General features: G+C 51.7%; 1 protein-coding gene and 1 long non-coding RNA gene across 3 annotated transcripts in view; one reads left to right on the forward strand and one right to left on the reverse strand.

Moving 5' to 3' along the window:
* Positions 1 to 26,596, forward strand: part of SYK (spleen associated tyrosine kinase) — a 75,529-nt gene that overhangs the window by 45,577 nt on the left and 3,356 nt on the right. Inside the window, exons 4-13 of one of the 2 annotated variants that reach the window (XM_026519200.4) lie at positions 2,164 to 2,302; positions 4,527 to 4,608; positions 4,954 to 5,003; positions 6,579 to 6,647; positions 13,418 to 13,505; positions 14,771 to 14,948; positions 17,405 to 17,614; positions 18,543 to 18,732; positions 22,053 to 22,193; positions 22,849 to 22,961. In XM_026519200.4, the coding sequence (XP_026374985.1) occupies positions 2,164 to 2,302; positions 4,527 to 4,608; positions 4,954 to 5,003; positions 6,579 to 6,647; positions 13,418 to 13,505; positions 14,771 to 14,948; positions 17,405 to 17,614; positions 18,543 to 18,732; positions 22,053 to 22,193; positions 22,849 to 22,961 (1,260 nt within the window). The remainder of the gene's footprint in view (positions 1 to 2,163; positions 2,303 to 4,526; positions 4,609 to 4,953; positions 5,004 to 6,578; positions 6,648 to 13,417; positions 13,506 to 14,770; positions 14,949 to 17,404; positions 17,615 to 18,542; positions 18,733 to 22,052; positions 22,194 to 22,848; positions 22,962 to 26,596) is intronic. The other variant, XM_044391224.3, reaches the window with a different exon arrangement.
* Positions 17,143 to 18,558, reverse strand: LOC130542359 (uncharacterized). Its single transcript, XR_008956855.1, has 2 exons — positions 18,470 to 18,558; positions 17,143 to 17,906 (listed from the first exon to the last, which is right to left on the reverse strand). It is a non-coding gene; the product is annotated as an uncharacterized LOC130542359 (long non-coding RNA).

Genomic DNA, 26,596 nt, shown 5'->3' on the forward strand with positions numbered 1-26,596 from the left:
TATCGAGTGGCTTTCTGCCTCACCAGGACTGAACAGCTGTGATCTCCGTAGAGAGTTCCAACCCGTCCCCCGAAACGGTCAGACTCACACTCCCAGCAGCAGAGCAGAGGGACCGGTCGCCCTGCTCTCCGGCAACACTTAGTATTAGCAGCCTTTTCAATTTTCACTGGTGTGAAGGGCGTGCAAGGGTATTTCCACTGTGGTCTTACTTGGCCCTTTTTTCAGATTTCTGAGGAGGTGATTGTGTGAGCTTACTGGGCAATCTGTAATCCTCGGTCTCAGTTTTAACAAGACAAGGTCGATGAAGGCTAAGGTGAGATGGAGTGGTGGGATGTAGGCATGAATTCAGAAAACCAGAGTTTGGACCCCCCCTTTTTTTTTTTTTAATGATTTTTTATTATATTATGTTAGTCACCATACAGTACATCCCCGGTTTCTGATGTAAAGTTCCATGATTCATTAGTTGCGTATAACACCCAGTGCACCTGCAATACGTGCCCTCCTTACTACCCATCACCAGCCTATCCCATTCCCCCACCCCCCTCCCCTCCGAAGCCCTCAGTTTGTTTCTCAGAGTTGGACCCCTTTCCTTGTTTCCAAGACCCTGAGATCAAAGAGGGGAAAGACTGTAAATCAAGGAGAATGATATTTTGGAATGGCCCGTGGATAACATTCTCCCGTGGTCACCTATCATACGCATGGGCGTAAATGCTTAATGCCCCGTATTCCTTTTACGTGGTTCTCTGTCCCTCCGAACTATCCTTTGTGGGGGGCACTACACTTAGGAAGTAAACGAAACATGAATAGTCCCACATTCCACATTATGACAGCGTCCTATAAATAGACTGAGCTCTCCTCCCCTGTGAAAATAGGTTTTACCTTTTCCGCATGGTTGTTTTTTATTTTGACAGCAGGCAACAGGCCTTCACCGGCCGTGGGACTGTGAAGATGGGTTCACGCCTGGGGTGCTGGCGGCTTGGTTGGGTTGGGAGGAAGGAGCTGTTTTCATAGTGCAGAAGGTTTCAGAAGCGGCCGTGCCGAGGACGCGGAGGGTCTGGGCGTGTCCGTCCAACCGCACCAGCTGCCGGAGCAGTGGGCTGTGGAGGGAACCCGTCCACCGTGCACAGCCGAGCACGACCCCACGGGAAATTTATTCTTATTTTTTTTTTAAATTTTACTTATTTATTTGACAGAGAGCGAGCGAGCACAAGCAGGGGGAGCGGCAGGCAGAGGGAGAGGGAGAGGCAGGCAGAGGGAGAGGGAGAAGAAGGCTCCCCGCTGAGCGGGGACTCGATCCCAGGACCCTGGGATCATGACCTGAGCCAAAGGCAGACGCTTCACTGACTGAGCCGCCCAGACGTCCTGGGAAATTTATGCTTAAAACAGAGTTCCAGTCCCACACAAGCGAGCTCAGCCCTCAGTCTCAGGCAGCCTTTGGAGATGAATCCACAGGCGAGGACAGCGTGGATACATCTGTTTCCAAAGTCCGTCTCAGGGGTGTGATCTCTTGCCACCTGGAGGAGGCATCAGGAATGTTCCCAAAACGTGGAAATGCCATGCAGCCTGGGGGTCAGCACAGCCCAGGGCCACCCTGGCCTTGCTTCCTGCTCTGTACCCCACTGTACATGGTACTTTCCTCTCCCTGTGACATCAGGTGACACTGTCCTATGGGACAGCATTCTAAATCCCAGCTCTGTCCTGCGCTCCATGCACCGGGAGAGCGTGAGGGGGTGCAGAAGTGCCCTGGGGACTGGGGACCCTCACCCCCTCCATCTGTGGTCTGGAAGTGCCTAAGTAAAAAGCTTACCAGACACCCCAGTCCGCACCCCGGGCAGCCGGTGGGGCGGCAGCTTCTGGGACGGTGACCTCGGGAAGAGAGGTGCGTGCAGAGACTCTCCGTGTCCTGTGGGTCCCCTGTGCTGGTGGCCTGACTGCGTGGCCGCTCCAGTGAGATTCGCCCGCTCTTCACCCAGGGGTCCAGCTGGGCCGCGGCAGTGACCCACCTGCCACCGCAGCATTTCCTCGTCGTGAGCGGCCAGGGTCGCGGACCTGCCAGCTGGGCCTGTGTGGACAGGCAGGCAAAGCCCTTGACCGCGGGTGGGGAAGGGCCGCTGCTGCGCGCGGGGCAGGCGTGGGTGTCAGGCGCGGTCTCCTGTCTCGTAGGATCAGGGACAGGAACGACAACGGGTCTTACGCCCTGTGCCTGCTGCACGAGGGGAAGGTGCTGCACTATCGCATCGACAAGGACAAAACCGGGAAGCTCTCCATCCCCGACGGGAAGAAGTTCGACACGCTCTGGCAGGTAGGGGCCGTCGTCACGAAGGAGAAAGCCCACCTGGGTCCCTGCCCCCGACCCGCCCAGTCAGGGCTCCTTTCAACCCTCAGGTGCCTTGAAGCCCCGGCGGGGGGGACAGGGTGGCAGGTGGACAAGGCTCAGAAGGCCCAGGCCACTCAGCTGGGCACACCACGGAGGTGCCCACGGAGAGCTGTGCTCCCAGGTGCACGGGAGGCCCGGCCGCGGGGCTGGAAGCATTCCTGCCTGTGTTCCAAACTGCGTATCCGGGGCCAGGTGCCTTGCTCGCTGCAGGAGGAATCTCTGTGAAATTAAGGCGACTTAGAAAGTAGGTCAGCACGGCCTGCGCGTGCTCAGGGTTTTTTCAGCTCTGGTCTGAAAAAGGGTTTATTCTTGACCCCGCTGTTAGGAAACCCCCCAAAGAGCCCCTAATTCGGGAGGCACGTAGGGAATGAAGAACAGGGAACGGACGCCGCCACACTTTCCTCTGGGCCGAGGTGGGCCCACGCTGCTTATGTCACGTGCGTCACAGCCGCACGTGGCCGTGGCCGTGGCCGTGCTGTGCGCACTACCTCATCCTACAAACAGCTGGGCTCAGCAGTGCAGTTTTGCTGTTTCTCTGAGAGTCGGGCCTTGCTGCCCTCGGTGGAATTCCTGACTTTGGAGGGTCAGCAAACCCCGAACCCAGCCTGGCCCCCGGCCTGTGTTTGTGTAGTTCTTGAAAAAGTGTTTTTTTCACTTCGAAGGAGTCTTTAAAAAAAAAAAAAAAGTAAGGGATTGTGCAACTGGGTATCCAAGCCTAAAATATCGCCGTCTGGCCCATTCCAGAAAAAGTTTGCTACCCCCTGCTGGAGAGGGTATCCTCATAGGTATGCCCACCTCCGGGCACCCTCGTCCGGCAGGTTGTCGGCAACCGCAGGATATTCGAGTGACACTGGAGAGCTGGACGGGATGCCTCCCTGCCTTAGGGACCCCGATCGCGCCAGCCCGAGAGCACGTTATTGGACCCATCGGAGCAGGCAGAGCCCCGTGTCTAGTCCAAAAGCGTGTCAGGGCTGGTCACCCTGCAACGTCGGCTTGGAGGGTAGATCTCACCACAACAGAAGACAACTTAACGAAGACCATGCTTCCTGGAAAGATAGTGTATTCATGCAGGGGCGCCTGGCTGGCTCAGTGGGTACAGCAGGTGACTCTCGATCTCAGGGTCATGAGTTCAAGCCCACCTTGGGTGTGGGGCCCACTTAAAAAAATAATAATAGATATATTTTTTTTCATTCAACAAAGATTCACCCAAGCAAGTAAGTGTTGAGAGGAGAGAAGATTCAGGAGCAGGGTCCTTAACTGCAGATGTACCAATAAACAGACAAGGAAGAGATACCAGATATGAGTTATGAAGATTCTAGGTCATCCGAAGAGGAAATGTCTGTAAGAAAATGTGAAATAGCAAGACTGTCTTCTTACTGTGCAGTTTTGATGACGTATAAATAAATCTACTTGCCATTAATTAATTTTTAATGGACCAATTGGACATCATGGGTCACAATATTCTGGGAGCCCTTAGCCAAGGATGGCCACAATCTGTCAACAGAAGGCCCCCTTCCCCCTGTCCCAGCTCTGCTGACTTCTCCCTGAAAGTCTTGGGCTGAGTGACTTGGTCCCTCCGAAGCCGTTGCCCACAACCCCCGTACAGCAGGAATTAGTAATTAATAGCATATTGGTATTTCTTTACTTGCCCCTCCATCAGGAAGGGAAGCGCCTCAGGGGTAGGAAATGTGTCTCATTCACCTTTGTTTGCCTTTGGTCCTGTCTTGGGGCCCAGTGTGTTTGTTGAATGACTATGTGAAGGAATAAGTATTGGCGTACATCACACAGATGTAGGAGAAATAAACAAATAAATGGAATTTGATACCAAAAAAGGAAGGGAGGGAGGGAAGAAGGGAAGGAGGGAGGGGTGGAAGGATGGAGAGGTGGATGGACAGAGGGAGGGGTGGACGGACGGATGGAGGGGTGCTGGGAGAGTAGGGCAACGTCCAGAGCAGAGGCAGTGAGTGGACGCCAGTCCAGGATGTGAGTGTGGGGTGGGAGAGACGTGAGGAGGGACCAGGATGGCCTCCCGAGGAAGCACGTTTTGTCGTTTCGGGGCGGCCTCGGGTCACACTTCAGGTGCCCACTCCAGGCAGGATTTCCCCATTTCCTGCCTCTGGTTTACGGCCCTTTCCTTCTTCCCTTTCAGCTCGTGGAGCATTACTCTTACAAACCGGACGGGCTGTTGAGAGTTCTTACGGTTCCGTGCCAGAAAATTGGCGGGCAGACAGGTGAGCCCCTGACCTTGGAGCCTCCGTGTCCGGGACCTTGACGGTGATCAGCCTGGCCTTACAGTCCGCCTGTCCTGGATCCGGGTGGGATGAGGCCTTGTTTTTACCGGTTGACAAAAGATGGGTTCGGGTCACTCCGTTAGTCACACTGTAGCCGATAGCCTTAACTGGAGAAAGCGGGTTAGTTCTAATCGCGCGGGTGAGGACGCGGAGTGGAGGAGGAGAAGGAGAAACTGCTTACTGGGCAGGGCCGGCTGACGGTCAGGCTGAGAGGTCTGCACCGGGGAGGAGGGGGCCTCTGGGTGTCGAGATTCAGCCATCACTGTCCACACTCTTCCCACCCAGGAAACATCAACTTTGGAGCCCGCGCGCCCCTGCCAGGTGCCCACCCTGCGGTAAGTGCCGAGAGCTGGGCGCGGTGGAGCGGCTGCAGCCAGCACCAGGAGAAGCATGGGGGGAGCGCACGGGGGGCAGAATTGTTGCTCCTGTGGTGCTTGATAACCGGGGCCCGGGGAGCGCCCACTGGAATCGGCCTCCTTCCCGGTCCAGGCCAGCTGAGTTCATTTCCTCGTAGGTTAGACTGGGACGCCTGGGGCTAAATCAGAAATATGCCTCCCGGAGGCTTTGGGAAGGGATGTGCGGGACCCAGGAGCCCGTGCGCACGGTCGCTGGAGTGAGTCTGTGGTGCAAGGTGTCTCACTGAGCTTGCCCGCCCGGCTCTCTCGGTTAGATCATCGTTCCCAGAAGTCGAGACCTTTCTGGAGAGCTGGTTTGACGGTAGCTCAGCGGAGGCTGGGGTGGGGATGGGAAACTCAGCAGCATCAGATGAGGGAAGCCTCTAGAGAAGGCCAGAACGCACTCTTCCCTCCGCGTCAGCAAGAGGTGAGAACGGGACCTGTCCCACGTCTCCAGGTGGGCTTGCCCGACACACGCCCCTAAAGGGAGAAGTCCGCCTCTCTCCTCTCTCCAGACTATTCCAAACGGACACACAGATCAATATTCACGGGAGGAATTGGGTCCTGCTCCTTTTCGGGATCTCGGCGTGGACTTTGGTGTCCTTGAATGCCATCTATAAAGTGTAAAAAGCCCCGTCCTGAGCTGTGTGCTCCGTGTCTCCCTCATTGTCTATTAACCCTTAAAACACAGAATCAGCAGAAAGCGGAGTGTCCTTTCTGCCCACAGGAAGGCGGGCTGGCAGCCCACGAGCTGCACCCACATTCGAGCAGGGAGGCTCGGGCGGGGGAGGGTGACCCTGTCAGCAGATGGGGGGAGGGGCTTCGGAATTTGCTAAAATACCAGTGAACTTCGGTGCCATCGTCTAAAATACAGCCCGTGTGTGGAGTCATCACTCTATTTTAGCCTTTATGTGGCTCCGAGGCCTGGGGGTCTGCTGGCCCGTAGATGCCCCATGAGGCGGAGAGCTCCCCCTCCCAGGTGGGTGAGGGCTTAGGGCTGAGAACTCTTACGGGGTGCCAAGACCCAGCCGCAGCCGTGCCTCACCCAGGAGCTTCCAAAATGAGATATTTCGGAAAATGCTTTTATGGACCGTATCTCAATGCATACAGGAAAAATGCGCATGCCCTACGTGTCCGAATCAAGGAATTTGCACAAACGCCAGGGAACCAGCACCCGGAAGAAGTAACACAACTGGGCGCAGGCTTACTTCGAGTGTCTTTAGAGTGATTTGCGGTGTTGGTGACTTAGTAATCTGTATGAGACGAGCTACTTAACGGGACAGCCCTGATTCTGTAGCTTTCCACGGAAAGTATTAACCGAAGTATTTTTCCAGCTCCTTCTGCTCAGGTGGCGGGCTTACCCTGAAGCGTCCCTAACGTTCAAGCGTTGCCAGCGGCGTCCCTGCAGCCGAGCGTGGTGGGGTCGGCAGTGTAACCGCAGAGCAACGTGAAATAGCGGGCCGTGTGTTGCTTTCTGAGACACTGACTCTCCCTCTTTGCCGTTATGGTTTCTAGACGTGGTCAGCGGGCGCGATAATCTCCAGAATCAAATCCTACTCCTTCCCAAAGCCCGGCCACAGAAAGGTGCTCGAGGGTCCCCCGCTTGCTGCCCCTAAGTGGTGGGGCTGACCCGCAACCCCCGCCCCCGCGCTGCTGTGCTCTCCGCCTGCCGTGCGTGGCCCCGGGGGCAGCCCGCGCCCGGGTGCTCGCCGCGCTTTCCGTGTGGGTGCTGGTCCCCGCAGCCCGGTCTGCCCCCGCCAGCCTGCGCTCCCTGCTCCGTGTGCGCTTGGACGTCCCCGGGTCGGCGTGGGAGGTGGGAGCCTCACAGCCGAGAATCTTCCGCGAGCCGGCCAAGTGGTTTGTTGCCAAAATCACAGGTTGCAGAGCATGGTGGTTGATTCTGTGAAGTTCGTGCTGATGGGAGGGGTGCTGAGGTGTTGTGGGGGCTGCACAAGGGGCTCCTCAGGCTGTTTATCGCGTGGCGACCGAGGCCCACGACACCCGCATCGAGGCTGTAGATGGCCAGCACCATCTTGAATGCCACTCGTACAAAGACAGGCGTGGAATTCGAGGGTTAGACGTGCCTTGTCTCTTCAGGAGCCGTTCACGTTGGCCAGGGATGCATTTTTGTCTTTGGCGTTGATTGAATTGTAAGGGGAAAATCAAAGAGTTTTTAATGATTTTTACTTCTAATGAACCATCTCTGTACATACACACACACACATATATGTGTGGTTGCTTTTTTTTCCTTTGTACTGTTTTCATTGGTGGTAGAGAGTTGATTCTTTTGTTCATAAGTCTTTCCATTTTCATACCAGTTGGTATTTTTTTCCCAACATTTCAACCACACAGTTGGGCATCAACTCATGATGCACGTTGCCGAAAGTACTTGCTAGGAACAACAGAAATCAAAAGCATAGATCCCTGAGATTTTATTTAGGAAGAATTTTCCAGGTGGGCAGTCACACGCTGGGTTCCCCCAGTCTTGTTGGCCATAGATCAGAGAAGAGAGTTGAATGTGATGGTCGAAGGGCAAGTTCTCTGGTAGACGGAACGGAGTGGCAGACTGTTTGAATGTCACGTGGCCAGGCGGTGTGGACCAGCTCGTGGAACCTCAGCTAGTATGTGGCAGGGCTTTGGGGGAGCTGAAGTCAGGGCTGCCCGCGCCAGGGCTGGCGTGTTAGGAGTCAGTGACCAGATTGTCAAGGTGACACATTCTCTATGTCCGGTGCCCCTTTGTCCCACCACTTGGTGTTTGCTTGAAGCCACCAGGACCAGTAGGTGATTGAGGCCGTGGCCCTGAGGAGGTCAATGTCCAAGACAAAACTCTCCGGCCCGCGTGGCCCAGGACCCCCGTCGGCATGTGCCCCTTCCCTTGGGAGAGGGCTCCACGTGGCCGCCAGGACCGTGTCTCACAGGCCCGTAGCCCCACAGAAAATAGGGCAGATGGCGCCCATAGGCCGCGGTGATACAAAGCATTGTCTGATTCTGGGTGCATTTCAATCAAGAGTCACCTTTTCGAGGCTGTAATTACAAATTTAGTTCAAATTAGTGACTTCGCGACCGTGGTTTGGCCGTCAAACACAAGATGCAGGAGTGTTTAACTGAACGCGGCATCAAGCGTTTCATAGAACATCTCAGGGCAGGACGTGCGGCCTCCACGGTGCCTAGAACCCCTCACTCGCCAGCTTCCGTGGCCCCTCCATGCCCAGGGCCTGCGCGGCAGCCGCGGAGGAAGCCCTGTAGAGTGGGCCACACCGCTTACGTTTTCATTATTCCCTTTGTGATGTGCCAGCACGCAGCCCCCCACCCACGTGCAGTCCCAGAGATGGGCGGGCTCACCGTGTGCGACCACGTCCTGCGCGTCTTAGTTCTGTGGCTCTAAGTGCAGCATGCAGGGCTCCTTCAGGGAGCACGACCACTTAGAGATTTGTGTGCAAACAGACACACACACACGCTGATCTAGGTACATATATGCCACACGTACACCTGCCTATTTCTACACACACACGTCTCTACACGCACGCACCCACACACGCATACAGGTTGATCACAAGGACTTGCCTTAAGCATTTATAGGGGCCGACTAAGCAAATCCCGTCTCTGTGGGGCAGACCGTCAGGAAGGGCAGATCGGAGCAGGGTGGAACCTCTCGGGCATGGCTGAGGTTGTTGTCCACAGCCAGGGGTCAATACACCCTCCACCTTTCTCTCTTTCTCTCTCTTGGGAAAGCCACAGCTCTCCCCAAAGGACTCTCGACTGATTAAGCCAGGCCCACCCAGGATAATCCCCTAATTTAAACCGACTAATTAGGATTTTAGTTATATCTGCAGAATCCCTCCACAGCAGTAGCGAGATGACAATTTGACTCCATCATGGAGGACCAGCGCTCAGGCTAGCCACGTGAACACATCAAAATGCCAGGAAACAGTAACCCCGCCTGGCGAGGAGACAAGGCTCGCCACCACCCCATCACTGTCCCAAGCAGGCTGAAGCCAGCTTGCATCACTCGCAGTGACTAAGGAAACACCCAGAAAACACGTAGTCGATGCTTACACTAAAGGAGAGCATGTCTCTTTTTCCTACGCTACCAGTATACCAGCAAGACTACCTAAAGATAAAGAACTATCATCAAAGGAGATAATAAACTGGGAGTAAGTATCAGTCATGATGATACACATGCAAGGTTAAGATCCTGAATATATAAAGAAATTCCGTAAGTCAATAAAAGTTTAAACTAACAGGCAAATGGCAGAGGATGTCAGTAGGTAGTTTGTAGTAGAACAGAAATAAATAGGAAAAAAATGTAGGAAAACGTAAACATAGGAAAATCTGTTCCATTTCATAATAAGAGAAATGCAAGTGAAAACTAGGTGCCCTGTTACGTCCATCTGTGAAATGGACCCAAATAAAAAGCGACAGGATGTGCAGTGAGGGTGTGGTGAGTAAGCCCTCCCACACTTGGCTGGAGAAGTGTGATATGATGCGGCCTCCAAGGAAGGGAAGCGCACAGCACCCGTCCAGTGTAAAACCACATACGGCTCCTTAACTGCAATTTTGTCTCTAGGTGTGTGGTATTCCTGCGTGTCTGTGTCTACGAAAGTGTTTATTCCGGCACTGTGTAACTGACAATGTCTGGAAACAAATGAGAAGTCTGTCATTGGGAAACAAACCAGTTACAATAAAATTCATCGGGTGAGAGGCAGCTGAGGTCTAGGATTATTTCCAAAGCCCAGTGTTATTTACAAATAACGGATGTATGCTGATAGAATGTAAAATACTCTGGAGGAAATACAGAACCACAGCGGTAACAGTACTTACTGTGGGAGCACGAAACAGGGGTGTCAAGGAGACTCACATTCCACCATAAACCCCGATGTGCCTTTTTAAATTCGTACCTCTCAAATTTCATCAATTTTTTAAAAAGAGAATTACATATTAGAAAGTAATGAATCTGATTAATACTATGAATATACTTTTCTGGCAAAAAAAAAAAGCTGTTGCCTATTTAAAATTATAACAACTTTGAAATATGTGTTGAATTTTCACACGTACCAAAAAAATCAACAAAGAAGGATTGCGTGATTTAAGTTATGGATTAAATTTAGTTTAATTGCTCATCAGAAATACTTTAGGAGAGCTGGTGTTTATGTTTTCACAAATAGCAGAGGAATTATGTATTAATTAAGCAGTCACGAGAAAGGAGTTACAGGAATTATGTCAGATATCCCATCTGTTTAGATAAGGTGCAAATGACTTTCTTGAGTTTGTTAATTCGATCAGCATACATACATAGTTGTTTTTTTTTTTAATAATTCAGACACAAAAACGACATGTCAGAACTTGAATTAATTCTAGCACGTGGGTAGTTACTGAAAAGTATGTTTTGACTTGAAGAGGATTGCTAATTAGATATTAGAGATTTCATAATAAAAACTTAAGGGCAGGTCTATTTTAAAATTTTCCTTAGAGGCTGGGAATACTTCCGTCCTTAAAAGTATAAATGAAGTCAAGTAGCGAATGTTACTCTTCCCTGCCCTCCATAATAAAAACTCAAGGGCGGGTCTATTTTAAAGTTTTCCTTCGATATTAGGAACACATTTCAGTTTGCAGTTAAGCCTGGCCAGTGAGAGATCAGGGATCACAGTTTAAGACCTAATTTGGTCTTATTTTTAATGACTGTGGAGTGCCCTGTTTTTACCTCAATTTATAGAACTTAACAAGGACCACCTGGTCTTGGGGAGGGAGCCCAGGAAGGGAGCTAGTGCCATCTAGTGGTGGCCTGCGGGTTTGACAAGCCACGAAAATGGGAAAAAAATGCAGCTGCTCACATTCCATTGACGCTTTATTCTCTAGGCGGAAAAGGTGATGGTATTGATTAGGGCAGAATAAATCATCCAATATAAAGCAAAATAACGGCAGATGCTATAATAGGCCAGCAATGTGTTTTTCATTAAGTTTTAACGCTAATCAGTACGTTTGTAATTTAGCATCATTCTTTGCAAAGTCTCCAAATTCTCTTCAACTGAGCATTGGATCCCAGAGGGTGTTCGGTGTGGTTCTGCTAAGCGGCACATCCATCGAACACTCTAGGAGAGACGGAATTGTGCTTCGTAACTTCACCGTCATCATAGTGTCACCCCCGCCCTGTTGACTGGCACAACAGAAAATCTCCCATTCTCCCGAGGGTCGTGCCAACCTCTGTCCCAGCGAGGTGACCCAGGGGCCCGGACAGGGAGCAGATGTGGTTACTGAGGGACTCGGCCAGGCTGGGAAGGCTCGTAATGGCATGGGGTCGGCGTGACCTTCCGAGGGAGACCCCAGCCCGTCTCCTTATCCGTAGGCCCGGCCGACGAGGGGTGAGCACCGCGCGGCCCACCGGAGTGCACTACGGCTCCGCGTATCCAGCACCAGCAGCTCTCACTCACTCTTGAGGCCCTGGTGTCTTTGTCACTCTTTTGTGCACTCCCACCTCTGCCTGAGAAGTCTCCCCACGGGCTTCCAATGGCAGGTCATCGCATTCTGGCTCCATTGGTGAAGTCCTGCTGCTTCGGCAGAGCATTCGCTCAGGGCAGAGCAGCAGCCCTGGGGTAGCCTGTCCTCGGTGGGCACAGGGCAGGTCTCAGGGTCCGCAGGAGGGTGCTGGTGTCTCTTCTTGCCCGTGACAGCCAGCCCTGGCGTCCTGAGGTCGTGTCTTTGGATCTCAGAGATTCCTGCTTGCAGGGAAGATCAGAGACCTTGAAACGATTGTGTATCTGAACCTTAAAAAAGGCTTTTAAAAAATTGGATACTATTTCCACCTTGGAGTTTGATTGTAGCTGAACAGAGGGTTGATGGGAGGCCTTGGGATTCCCAGTCTCTCCGAGGACCGTTCTGTCGAGCCAGGGTAATTATCTCCTAAATGAGAAGTGGGCTCACAGGACATCCAATCGTCCTGTAATCACAGGCCAGTTTTTGAAAGAGGTGGGTCGTCATGTGGGATTATCCACGCCTATTTCCCTCCGTTAGTGCAAAGACTGGAGAGATCACTCATTTCTAAATTACACTGACTTACACTTCCCATCTCCCAGTTCCAAGACACTAACCCCATTCATACATTCACATTCATTCATTCATTCACTCACATGTCAGTGTGTGCTTGCCACATTTTTTTTGAGCTCTGGCGGACAAGGAAACGTTCAGATGCAGTGAGGGCACGACTGCGCCCATGGGCCTTAGGCTGTTTTTACTCCTGCTACGTCACAGCCCCTCCTGTGGCTGTGGCAGGAACGTGGTAGGACCGCAGAGAGAGGCGGAGAACGTGCAGCGAGCGCCATGTGCTGACGGAAGAGCGGACGTCCCGTAGCCCAGTCATCAGGGACTTTGTGCTGTGAGCAGATGCTTGGTGGCACTCGGCAGAAGAAGGAGGTCCAGGTTTTGGAGACAGGTGGTGGCCGAGGTGCCTTGTGACTCCATTATTGTCCTTCTGGTTCCTGGGCCTGGGACGTCAGGAAGGCAGACGAGGACCCTGTGTGTGCTGCGAACATGTCACCATGTCCAGTGAAGCTTGACGTCTCTGTGTCTTTATGTTGCTCCAAACCCGGGCAGCGTCTCATGTCTTCGTGGCCAGTGTTTGGGCCCTGCTAAGGCGGACGGCTGGGTGACCCTTCTAGTCAGCTACACCAAAACAAACAAAGGTCTGAGTTGTGATTTTTTTCCCCACAAACCAAACGTAGTAGGAATACCCTGTGTTAAGTGGAGGGGGCGAAGGCAGGCCAGGAAGACTCGAGAGAGACTTTCAAAAGGGAAAGGTGGTAGGGCTGTAGGGAGGAGAGCCTCCCCACCCCGTTACTTCATCATGCATACGAATGGAGATCAGATCATTCATCAGGAAGGTGCCCTCCGGCGTCCTGTCCGTGGAGCTAGATCTCCATGGAAGTTCGGAGGGAACCAGGACCCCGTCGACACTTTGGAGTCAGGGAGTGGGGCAGGCAGCTGGTGGATACTGTGTTTCCTCTTACGTAACTTCACATGACATAAAATTGAACGGAAAGGGTTGACAGAGGAAAAGGAATCCCAGGGGGCGTGTGTAGGTGGAAATGGGATTTGAAAGGGCCTGTGAGCAGGGCCCCTCTGAGACCTTGCAGCCCCTTGAACCGCAGGGACCAGAGCTCCGTCTAGCCCCCACGGGGTCCAAGCAGTCGCCCGAAGAATGAGATAAGCCATGGTGGTTTTTTCTGTCTCTCTCCATCATGCTTTCCTTGTCTTCTCCGCATAAGTCGAAATGTGATTATTGAAAACAAAAGTCATTGTGCAGATCGGTTCCACGGTGCATCGACGAAGGAAAGTGACCCTCTGTCCTCTGTGTGCTTCAGGCCTCCTCGTCCACAGGGAACCGGCCCGAGAGCTCCGTGACCTTCAATCCTTATGAGCCAGACCGGGGGCCCTGGGCCACGGACAGAGGTGAGACACGCACGGTTACGTCCCCGGCCATTCTCGGCACAGCAGCGCCGCCTGGCGGTCACGCGAGCTACCGAGCGGGCTCGCTGACTCAGCCCCGCACGGCGGCTTAGCAGGTGCAGCTGGGGGACGGGTAGCAGAGGTCCCCTGTCTGTGCCCCGCGGCGCTCTGGTGCCTGACGTGGTCTCCGAGGCCACTGCAAGTGAGCGTCCGTGTTGCAGCCTCACGATGGCTCATCATCGCGCTGATGGCACACCACGTGCGCGTGTCTGAGATCGGGTCTTTGCGGAGGTGTGCGTGTGCGTGTGCGTGCAGGACGTTTCAGCGGAGCGGGCGGGAGCGCGTGGCTGGGCAGGACTGAATCAATGGCTGGGTCCCTGGGATTCTAGATGTGCTTAGAGAATCGCAATGACTCTGGAACCACGAGAGTGTGCGTTTCAGGGAGATACACCGTCCACGAAGCCCGTAGCCCTCGACCAGACTTGTCAGCAGCGGGACCTCGGCAGGGCCTCCTGGGGTTCTCCGTGTGACTCCGGGTTATATTTTTATTGGTGAACTTGGTCTGTTTATTGCTACAAAAACGACCCCCAAATGTAGTCGCTTAAAATGACAGCTGACATTCAGTTACGTCCTACGGGTCGGGAGTTTGGGCCAGGCTGGGCCGCGGGGGAGGCCGCAGGGAGGCCGGAGCACAGGGCTGGCCAGCATCTCTGTCTCCACGTCCACGGGCCTCTCCATCGGTCTCCCCTCGAGGCTGGCTCGGGCTTTCTCACAGCATGGAAGGCGTCCAGGCAGCAGGTGTCTGACGCTCCACAGCCAGCTTTCCAGCCCACGGTGTGGAGAGGGTGCACAGTCCTTTATAACCTCGGTGACTCTGTCACCAGTGTCACTTCCAATGTGTTCTGTTGGTTGACACAGTGACAGAAGCCACCGGGGGGGGGGGATGGTGGCATAGACTTCGCCCCTCAATAGAAGGAGCGTCAGAATTTTCAGACAGTGTAAAGCCATCCAGTAGGGAGGCCTTCCCCATCCTCACCTCTGTGCACATTCGTGCAAGGACGGGGTCGAGTCCCTTGGGGATGAGGGGCTTTTTGCTGCCCCCTAACAAACCGGAAGAGACCGTGCCCTGAGTGCTCACTGGCACGGTGACTGTCCAGGGTGACCAAGGTCTGGAAAGGTGAGGTGTGACATAGGAGCAGGAGCGGGAGACGAAGGGATTTTCAGCAGGGACCCAGCCCCAGGGTCTGTGTTTCTTGACCGCACTGCAGACGCGCAGAGAGAAGCCATGCCCATGGACACCGAGGTGTACGAAAGCCCCTACGCCGACCCCGAGGAGATCAGGCCCAAGGAGGTCTACCTGGACCGCAAGCTGCTGACCCTGGAGGACAGTGAGCTGGGCTCTGGGAACTTCGGGACCGTGAAGAAGGGCTACTACCAGATGAAAAAGTAAGTCGTGGCTGCACCGCCTCACGGCTCATTCTCGCTCGAGCTGACGTTCTAGAAACCACCACACTACATGCATCCTGGGCATTTAGTCCCAAACACAAAACCTAACCCTGCACGGCTGAATCCTGTGTTAACGGTGTAGGGTCGTTCATTTCCGGTACAGGTACAATGAAAGCATTCATTGTATTAGCTTTGTATATACAATTATATATATTAGTTTGCACATAGGAAGTGTACCCCCTAGAGCATTAGAAAGTAGAAACAAGCAAAACGTAATAAAATGAGAACACCTGTTTGTACCACCCGGATACCCCTCCTGTTAACTGACAGTAGCGTCTGTATATTATTTGGGTCTTTCTGTGCACACACATACACACATTACACGCATCTGCTACTTAGTTAAAATTTAGTTAAATTACTCAGTGACAACGACACAGCATTTTCAGGTATTTTATGTTATTTTTTGAATCGTGTCTCATTTCTCTTACCCAGAAAATTCCTGATCACGGACCTCATTAGTGTAATTATTTATTTGCTTTTTCCTACAATTTCAGAAAACGACATGTACCATACAATAGTTAGAATTGCGTGTCACTGAATCTCTGTACCTCATTTGCTGTTTAGAAGGCGTCCCGCGGAGTGGTCAGTGAGAGTGCCGGACGCTACGGTCCTGCGAAGCAGACCCTATCTCTGAGTGTGTACGCTCGAATGACTATGTTACTGATACGAATATAGTTGGGCTTAGTTCTTGGATGTTATTTTGAATTATAACATTTCACACAGGTTTTTTCTTGAGTAGGTAAATTTACAAGTGTCAGGAACGTAGGCAAAGCACGCCCAGAAACTCGTGCTTTCCATCCCGTTTTTCTGGATGCGTGTAATTGATAGATAGCCTCATTCGAAAATCTACGCATGCACATCACAGTCATTTGTGAAATGAATATAAATTACTCTGCATTAAGGCGTAAACTTCCTCAAATAGTTTGTGACACTTAAATTCCTTGCTTAATTGAATATATATTAACACAGACATAACTACGGATACGTCATTTCAACTAGAGGGTTTGGGGAGAGGAGAGGAGATGTTTTTAACCATGAATGTGTATTACAGTTTATCGAGTACTCATTCCCTTCTGCTGAGATGACCTTATGGTTTTTCTCCATTATTGTGTTTATGTGGTGAAGGAGACTGATTTTCAGATGTTAAAGCCATTTCGCCTTCCTGGAATAAACCCATCTTGTTTGTGCGTTAGATACCCATTCTTTTTTGTAAATCACTGAACTGAATTTACTAATATTTCTCTTAGAATACTTGCATTTATGTTCACGAGAGAGATCAGTAAATTATTTTCTTGGAAGTTCCTCTGTCTGACTTCCGCATCAGGGTAATGCTGCTGCCAAAGGTCAAAGTGAATTGGGAGGTTTCCTTCCTCTTTTCTTTTCTGGAAGAGGTTGTAGGTGTTTTTTCTTCCTTAACTACTGGGAAGAATTGAGAGGTCTCTCTTGTTCCTTTTGACCCCTACCTCACACCGTACACAGACCCAGTAGCAGGTGGATGGTAGGTGGAACTGTGGAAGGGTAGCATGATGCACTGTCTAGACAGAGCATAGGGAGTACTTCCATGATTGCAGGAGGGTGAGGGAGGCTCCTGGGGTGCTCGTGTGAGAGTTACAGCTTGCATTCAGTGTGGAAACACTTGTTAAACTCCACACTGAAGCAGTCTGGGTTTTTGTAAACGTATGTTAGACTTACTCCATTGGGCTCTTCTTTTACCTGTCTTATTGGACAGTTGTGCTTTTATTCTCCCATCTCGGAGTTCAACAAAGGAGATGTACTTCCTGCGCGTGTGGGAATCCTATCGCAGAGAAATGCACTTTTTTCAAATCATACAGAGTTAAGGTCCATTCATCTATTTAAGTCCCACTATATCGGAATATTTTCAGGAGGTCAAACATGACCTCTGGGATGTTTTTATGAGAAAGTGAAAAACAAATTTTTGCAAACTTGTGGAAGCTTGCTTAAAATTGTCAACGCTCAGTTTTAAAAAGTGTTTTGTAAACTGCGAGCTTTAGCAGCGTACGCTTTTTAATTCTGCATCCAGACGTTCACTTGTAACATATATCAAAGGAACGCTATATTCACACACATTACAGATAATCTGAGACGGCAAAGCTGAAGATGTTGCAGGAATCTGTGATGTCACAATTTGGGAGGTTTATTCGAAAATTATTTACATATCGTACTATTTAGGCTCTGCTTGCTTGGAGCATTTTTCAGCACGTCCTCATTATTTGTAACTAATGCCGCGTTCCTCTCTTTGTCTATGAAACGAGAGCGCACGGCCAAGCTATCTCCATAACACCATTGCTAGCGCAGCCATTATGCGTCACGGAAGGTAATTCCCTAGAACTTAGCCACTCTGAAAAGTTTCTGACGTGTTATGATTTCTTACGCAGAGTCGTGAAGACAGTGGCTGTGAAGATTCTGAAGAACGAGGCCAATGACCCTGCTCTTAAAGACGAGTTATTAGCAGAGGCGAACGTCATGCAGCAGCTCGATAACCCTTACATCGTGCGCATGATCGGGATATGTGAAGCCGAGTCCTGGATGCTGGTCATGGAGATGGCGGAACTGGGGCCACTCAATAAATACTTACAGCAGAACAGGTGTGCTTAGGTCCCGCAGAAGCCGATGCTGTGATAATACAGGGCCCCCCTGCCCGGGGTATGTCCTCGCCTGATGGCTATGTTGGCCCACACTCAGGGACCTTGAGGGAGGAGGGAAGAGAGTTCTAGTCTTTGGATCAAATGCTCTTTTAGCTCCTACTGTGCTCAGAAAAACTCCAATCCAACAATTTGGTCTTAGTCTCCTTCGCTCACTCTGTATTGCCCAGTGATAGAATCAGCCTTAGAATATCTTGGCCGTCAGTCTCTCCTCACGAGGCAGAACATGCCTTACCTAGTGAGAGAAATATTAGAATAAACATTTTTAAAGAGGGTAACAGCGATTGAGGTCTTACGTGTCTGTCTGACCTCTACGTTCCCAGGAGTAAATCTGAAAATATCTGTGGCTGTTAATGGGTTACAACCATTGGTGGGCGATTCACGCTGTGAATCATCTACAGCCATTGTTGAGATGGAGGAACTCACATGGAATAAGTCTTAATAATAGCCACTGATTACGTTGTACTCTACTTAGATTGTGTCTCTAATCAGCACAGGAGGGAGGTGCCATTAGCCCCACTTCACAGGTAAGAAACTGAGACTCAGAGTTGATTTTGTTACCTGTCCAATGTTGGAACAAGGATTCCAACCAAAGCCTGGCTCTCCATGAGTCAGGTCTGTCCACCCCGTTATACTGCTTTTCATGTGCTTTTCAATTCAAAGCACACCTTGAAAATCGTACCAGTTGAATGCCAAGACAATGGTGCTCAGTTTTGAGCAGCTGTAAGGTAGCAAAGTTGTTTCTCACCACTTGTTACTCTTAAGAAGAATAGAAAATGAGGGGATCCCTCCACTTACATGAAGAGCATGGTTGGTTGGTCCCAAATGGACTGCTGTCCACCATCACTAATGACACATCTGTAACTTCCAGGCACGTCAAGGATAAGAACATCATAGAGCTGGTTCATCAGGTTTCTATGGGAATGAAATATCTGGAGGAGTGCAATTTTGTGCACAGAGATCTGGCTGCAAGAAACGTATTGCTGGTTACTCAACATTATGCCAAGATTAGTGATTTCGGACTTTCCAAAGCACTCCGTGCTGACGAAAGCTACTATAAGGTAGGGATCACTTCGCCGGCACGCAGAGCAGCAGGTGGCGAGAGTCTGAAATGCAAGTGTTTGTGTTCTTTATTTGATTGTGATAGGTTTTCAGGAAGCAATTTACCTGTCAAATAATGTTCTTTGATTATATTGTTTTAAAAAATGAAAATACTCTAATATATCACAACTTGGGTTTCCTCCGAATAGTATCTTCCAAACTATATTCCTGGGAACAAAAAGGAATCAAGATATTAATTGATAACTCATTTAAAAAAAAGAAGAAGAAGAAGAAGAGAATTCCTTCCTTAAATTACTTTGGAAAAATGTGTTGAACAGGTTGATTCTTGCAGGATTTCTCAGAGCCCCTCCCTGACCCCCAGATGAACTGATAGCAACTGAAAGAAGGGAAAAACGTAAGAAACCTCATAGGAGCTCAGTCACAGGGTGTATGTAGAGTCTGTGTTGATCAACTGGAAAATGTAATGGGAATGGAGCCCAGATAGTGAAAGAGGGGGCCAAGAACAGATTTCCAACTCTCCAGGTCCCTGGGAGTATCCAGCATTCTCCGAAATAGACAGCAAACCCTGAAGCTCTCACCCGTGGATGGCAGGATAGGGCCGTGGGATTGCCCTGAGCTCCACCGCCTGGAGTGCCTGGTCCCCCACTCACCACCCGCTCGCTTCTCTCTGAGACGGCCGCCATGCGTGTGGCAGATGGGGGCGGCGGTCTTGGTCAGCAGGGGTTGGCATCGAGGATGAACACCAGGAGCGGAGCTGTGCAGGAGTACTCCACTCCCCATGGAGAAGCTGGCCCCAGAGCAGAGCCCCTTCAGAGATGAGCCACCATTAGAAAAGCACCGAGCGAGCCCTTTAGAGACACTGCTGGGAAGTGACACAGAGGAAACGGCAGCCTAGAGGGACAGCCACCGCACACGCCGGAGAAAAGTAGGCGTTCCGTCTGGAGGCGCCTGAGAACACACGCTTCATCGCGATAATTAAAGAGAGAAGAAAATCTAGACTGAATCAGTGACTCAAAGAGGACAAAGAGAAGTTGAGATAACAAATCGTCCCCAAACTTAGTGCATTAACACAACACCAAGTGTTAATTTACTCACAGTTCTGCAGTGTGGGCAGGGCGTGAACTCATTTTATAAAGCCAGCATTACCCGGATCCCAAGGCCAGATAAGGACAGCACCACAAAAGAAAACTACAGGCCAAAATCCCTGATGACATAGATGCAAAATTTCTCCATAAAATACCGGCCAGCTGCATTCAACAACACGTTAAAAGGATCATACGCCACGATCCAGTGGGATTTGTCCTGGGATGCAAGGATGGTTCAGCATCTGCGAGACAATAAATGTGGTACCCCACCTTAACAGAAGGGAAGATAAAAATATTACGCTCATCTCAATAGATGCACGAAAAGCATTTGACAAAATTCAGTGTCCTTTCATGATGAATACTTTGAACAAAGTGGGACTAGAAGGAACATGCGTCAATAAAGGCATATATGACAAGCCCGCTGCTCACATCAGACTCAGCAGAGGAAGACTGAAAGCTCTTCCTCTAAGATCAGGAACAAGGGAAGGATGTCCACTCATACCACGCCTACAGTATGGAGGTTCCTCGGAAAGTTAAAAGAGCTACCCGACGACCCAGCAATTGCACTAGTAGGTATTTATCCGAAGGGTACAAACATAATGATTCAAAGGGGCACCTGCACCCAGTGTTTACAGCAGCAATGTCCATAACATGTGGTTAAGAGGAAGCATTAAAAAGTAAAGTACGAAACACATGTCCCGAGCTTTCCTAACTCCCAAAAGGTATACATTACCTATCTGTACTTGGATATAGATTTTTCTGGAAAGATTCAGAAAAAACGATCAAACATGCCCATCTCTATGGGTGAAGATTTGAAGTTGCTGGAGAGAGACTTCGCTTTTTGACATACTTGGGATTGTCAAAGGATTATCTTTGTATCACCTCAAAATTCAAATTAAAATTGAAATAACACCTGTGACTATATTGTTCGCAAGTTTGCAAATCAGAATCTAAAAATAATGCATCGCGTGACTGAAACAGAAGTGTAATCAGAGTGTCATTTAGAGACACCCATGGTGCCTGCGGTCTCAGAGCAATGTCCCTGGCTGGCCCCCTGCTGACCTACCGTAGGGCAGCCCACCTCCCTCCCTCCCTCCCCCCGAGGGTGCTTGTCAGCCTGACCTGCACAGGGGGCAACAGGACTGACTTACGCACTGAGCTCCAAGGCCCCGAGGAAGGGGTTTCTGCTGGGCACAATTTAGATCTCTTTACTACCCCTTGCTTTTTTAAATTAGAAAGTTTAAAACATGTTTGGAGCTCTTGGCTGTCTCAGTTGGTGGCGCATGTGACCCTTGATCTCAGGGTTGTGAGTTCGAGCCTCACACTGGGTGTAGAGATCACTAAAAAATAAAATCTTTGTAAAAAAAGAAAAGTTTAAAACATTTTTACAGCGATACTAGCAGTCTGCGACAAACTAATTAACATTGGTTTAAGACCGTAGACAAGCACCTCGTGATAGTTAACCCTTCTTGGGAACAGCCTAGTATTTCTTGGAGCACAACCATGAAGGTAACATTCACGCCGGACTCTTGCATTGTCACAACAAGCTCCATGAAGCCGTGAGTAGAAAAAGACAAAAACACACAGGAAATACAGCCTGAATTCTAAAAATATGATTAAATCTTAAAATTTTACATTTTTTAAGATTTAAATACCTATTTTTAAGATTCGGACCAAACACCCACATGCACACGTGCACAGGGCATTTTGTGAGCCATTTAATTCCTGGTTTGTTTTTTTTTTTAATTATTGTGGTTAACAAACATTAATTTTATTTGTTGTTAATTTGTTGACATAAATTCTACCATTTGCACTGTTTTTAAGTGTGCAGTTCAGTCATGTTACAACCACCTTCCAGAATTCTCTGTCACTCTGTCCTCATTAGACAGCTCCTCCCCCTGCCCCCCTCGAGCCCCGGTCCCTGGCAGTCGTCGTCTCTGTGACTTGGACCCGCCAGGGGCATCAGGCGAGTGCTTTCATGCAGTGCTGGTCCTGTAGGGACTTGGCCGGCTTCTGTCACCGAGCCTGAGGTCCTCGGGCTGCGTCCGTGCCGTCCGTGCGTCAGCGTCCCCTTCATTTGAGGCCCGGTGATACTCCATTGTGTGGATAGCGACCTGTCGTTCATCCCGTCCTCCGGCCACGGACGCTGCGGGGGTGGCGCGCACCTTTTGCTGCTGTGAACCTGGCGTCCACAGTCCTGTTGTCACGAGAGTGTCTGTCCGCTCTGCTTTCAGGCCCAGACCCACGGGAAGTGGCCGGTGAAGTGGTACGCTCCGGAGTGCATTAACTACTACAAGTTCTCCAGCAAGAGCGACGTCTGGAGCTTTGGCGTGCTGATGTGGGAGGCGTTCTCCTACGGCCAGAAGCCCTACCGGGTGAGCCCCTGCTCTTTCGGTTCGAGCAGCAGGGAAGCTCCGATGATTGTTACAGGACGCTGAAAGTCACAAAGTCATAAAGCCCGGGCTCCCTGACTCTTTCACTGTCTTTTGACAGTGAGTGGTTATGACCTCAGTTTACTCTAAACTGAAAAAAATACATGATGTTAGCTGAACAGCGTACTTAGTTTCGTTGTTATTACCCATATAAATAGGCATAAAAGGCACCCAAGTCGGCATTATAATTAGAGTGGAGATAGAGATATTTAATCCTGGCTACTTCCAGGATTGAACTGGCAGTTCAGTTAAATATTTTAGATTTTTTAAATCAAAACATGCATACCAAACAGTGCGCATGTGCTAGAATACAGCTTGTGAATTTCCACAAGCGGGTGTGCCCGGGAAACCAGCCCCCAGATAATGAGACAGAGGCCCCCATGCCCCCTGCACTCACAAGCTGTCCCCCAAGGGTAACCGCGTCTGACTCCTAGATCATGCGTTAGGGGCTCCTGCTTGTGTATTTTTATAAGTAAAATCGTGCAGTGTGTACTTTTGCCTCTTTGGGGCGGGGGTAGGACTCATCTGTTGTTAAGTTGTGTAGGGTTGTTTTGCTGAATGCTGCCTTTAACAAGCTCGGGGATGTTTTGCATTTTAGGGCATGAAAGGAAGTGAAGTTTCGGCTATGCTGGAGAAAGGGGAGAGGATGGGGTGCCCCGCGGGATGTCCGAGGGAGATGTACGAGCTGATGAAGCTGTGCTGGACATATGAGTGAGTACCCAGCATGCCCTGCAGTGTATGCAAAGGCCCTGGGGCAGATGGGAAGGCCCTGGAAAGAAGCACCACCTCTGCCTTTTCATGAGCCAGGGCTGTGCTCCCTGCTAAACAAAGAGGGATGGGGTGCCTTGCTTCCCAGACCAGGCACTCCTATCCTTCGGTCTACAGAATAAGTTTAGACAATGAACTCTAATCCAGGGTGTCAAAATTTAAGTGTAGGTGGTACGAGCTGGGGGTGAGGGCGGCCAACGTAGAAAGACGTTGCGGGGAGTCTGGGCGGGTGCCGTGTCCGCTTTGGGCAGTAGCGGGTGGAGAAGGTACTCAGCAGGGGAATGAGCCTTACACTTGCCTGATTCCTGACCACCTTTCCACGCAAGAACCTGGGTGTTGTCCCGGTCGCGGGGGGATCGGCCAGGGGAGCACTTCACCAGAAGTGACTCAGACGGGCGGTGGCCCTCAGCGTCTGCCCAGCGCCGTCCTGCGTCCTGCCTGGGGGAACACACGTGATGTTGTAGGCAGGTGGTGTTCGGGGCAGCTCAGCCAAAGACACGCATCAGAGCCGACAGTCGGGGGCGTGGCCTTTGACCTTGGCCGGATCGGCAGCCTGTGAGTGGGCCGTGGGGAACCCCCGAGCCTGGTGTCCGTGTCTCTGACCCCGGTGTGTGCCTCTGCACCCTCGGAGCTCTGAGGGGCTGCGGGTCTGTGATCTGGAAGAGCCGTGTTCTTGCCCTCCCGTGGCTTTAATACATCAGGTCAGGTTTGCTGTCGGAGACTTGGGCTGATGGAGCAGGAGCGTCTGGAGGGGGAGGAATATTCCAGGTGCTTTCAGATGCCGCCCGGGATTCTGTAACTCCCCGAGGACCATCATCCACCACAGTTAGGAGAGGAAGTAAGGAATGCCGTCATTATCTAGAAGGGACCCGGGGTCAGCCCCCAGGGGAGAGAGCAGATGTTTCCCTGGCTGATGCTGTGGACATGGTCCAGGGAGAGGGCCCTTGGCGGGGGTCTGAGAGAGCCGCTGGGGACAGCGCAGGCTTGTCCGGGCATCCAGCAGGCACCGTGCACCCTACGCGGCTTTGGAGACCCTGCAGACTTGAGGATTCGCTGGGAGCTAACGCTCAGGTTGGAAATGAGCTCACAAAGCCTTCCCGCCATGCACTTGGGTCCCAGCCTCTGGCCTAAATGACCTCTCCTTCCCAAGGACACTGGGTCAGGTGAACCCAGCAGCAGGGCGAGGCCACGGGTCAGGCGCAGCCCTGGGGAGGGCACTTACTAGAAGTAAGTAAACTTCTAGAAGAAGTAACCTTTTCCTGTGGAAGGTTTCACTTCCTTGGGGAAGAATACACTTGAAATCATTCTGAAACAAATTTTTTTTAAAAGATTTTATTTATTCGACAGAGAGAGAGACGGCCAGCGAGAGAGGGAACAGAAGCAGGGGGAGTGGGAGAGGAAGAAGCAGGCTCATAGCGGAGGAGCCTGATGTGGGGCTCGATCCCAGAACGCCGGGATCACGCCCTGAGCCGAAGGCAGACGCTTAACCGCTGTGCCACCCAGACGCCCCCTGAAACACGTTTTAAAAACCTGAAATTAAAATCATCTCTCAGGGAGATAGTTAAAATTAGTGTTTTGGCATTTAATGCTAAGACTGACACATTTACTTCTGTCTGCTCTCCTTTGTGTTTGCCAATGAGGAGGGCAAGGGTGGGCGGGAGGGGGCCCAGGGAGGGGGCGGGTGCGAGGGATGCCACCTCCTGCCGCAGCTCCCGCTCGGCTCCGGTAGTGACCCGACATGGGGGGGGGGGGGCAGGAAGAGGGGTTCTGAGACTCAGTCTCAGTGTAAGTAGTTAGACGATGTGCCCTTAAATGGCAAAGCACCGTTTTCTTGGACACGGCCACCAAGGAGCGCTCAGGCACCAGGAGATTGTCTGGCAGCCGGGTCCGTGCCCAGGGCCCTCGGTGATTCCTGGCCAGGGTGGCCGTGGCGGCTGCGTTCACTCAGCCATCTCTGCAGTCCCACAGTGTGTCCCGGAGCGACGTTCCGAGGATTTTCCAGGGTGGGGGCCGGAACCCCGTGCAGGCTGACGTCCCTCCTGGCACTCTCGCTTTGCAGAGGGGAACAGGGCATTCCGAGCAGCACCTGCAGAGGTCACGCTGAGGGCAGGGGGGCATGTCAGGGCCCGGAAGGGGAGATGCGCCCCAAGGAAAATAGGGAGCAGTGGGGCTGGGGGCTTCAGTTGTGTTTTGCAGAGTCAGTGCATGCCTGTAATTAGGGATGCCAGTGGGAAAAGCCCTTGCAAATCGGGAGAAGTTGGGTCTCTTCTCCCTGAAAAATGGGCTTCTGCTCGATGGAGAAAATTTCGGGACCTTGAGGATCTCTGAGGTCGGGAATGACCTAGAGGGAGCTCAAAGTGCTGCTTAAAGATCAGTAAACCCGAGCAACGGGGTGACATTGCCTGGACCATCTCAAGGCCTGCCCCTGGCTCCCTGCCCTGCTCAGCGCCAAGTCTGTTCCCCGTGAGCGCCCCATCCCCGAGCGCCCCATCCCCTGAGCGCCCCAGCGTTCACGTGGCCCGCGCTGACCACTGCAGGTGCTGTGTGCAAGCCCTGTCCCATCACCCGGGGCGGGGTCAGCCAGCCTCACCGAAGGCCCAGGCCCCGCCCTGCTGGAGCCTACAGTCGAAGGGAGGGGCCGCCAGGCAGTAGACAAGCTAAGAGTCCGTGTGCTCCAAGGTGATGAGTCCGATGGCCTTTCAGTGCTGAGGACACGGCCCAGGAGGGGGTCGCACATGTGAGGGGGTCTTAGAATACCTCCGGGGTGCAAGTGCTTTCTCACTCAAGGAGACGTAGCACCTTCCCGGGGCGCAGAAGCACATGGAGTTTCCAGAACCTGGCGGGTTCAACGAAGTGAATACAAACGAGCCCTGTGTGTTCAGCAAGCTCTGAGGCTTCTGTTGTTGTTGTTTCCTCCGTTCTAAGCAGCCAGCTAGATACGTGATAGATGGACAGACAGATGATGGACAGGTAGGTAGGCAGGCAGATGGTTAGACATAGACACACTTCGAGATTGGTCACTGACACACGCTACCGGCCGCCCCCCACGCGTGCAGCGGCGGACACTTTTCTGGTGGAGGTCACGACCCCGGGCTGGCTGGAGGACTGGGTGTTGGGGCGAACACGCCACAAATCAGCCCCACGTAAGCCGTGATGACGTGCTGGATGGGTGTAGGGCATCACGGGCGCCATCTTTTCCTTAGCGGTTCACATCGGCCTCCGTTGGGGAGTGGAGTTCCACCTGAGGACTGCAGGATGAGGGGCAGGGGTACAGGCAACGAGGAAAGAGGGGCCACTGGAGTGGAGTGCAGGAAGCCCCCCAAGGCCTGGGGAGGCCGATGCAGGCAGGTGGGGACAGGCAAGAAGCTCGCACACGTGTAGGACGCTTGGCCACACCGGCTGAAGGTCAGCATTGCGCTCAAGTGTGGAGGAGAGATCCCCTAGGAAGCCGGACCCGGTGTCCTTGCCGAGGGCCTCTCTGTACCCCTACATCGGTTTTTTTGCTTGGTCCCTGGCTGCCGGGTGGATGGAGACTCAGGAGCTCCGTGCACTTGGGTCCCCAGAGCTGGAGGGGAACG

The sequence above is a fragment of the Ursus arctos genome, unplaced genomic scaffold (genome assembly GCF_023065955.2).
Source record: "Ursus arctos isolate Adak ecotype North America unplaced genomic scaffold, UrsArc2.0 scaffold_33, whole genome shotgun sequence".
NCBI lineage: Eukaryota > Metazoa > Chordata > Mammalia > Carnivora > Ursidae > Ursus > Ursus arctos.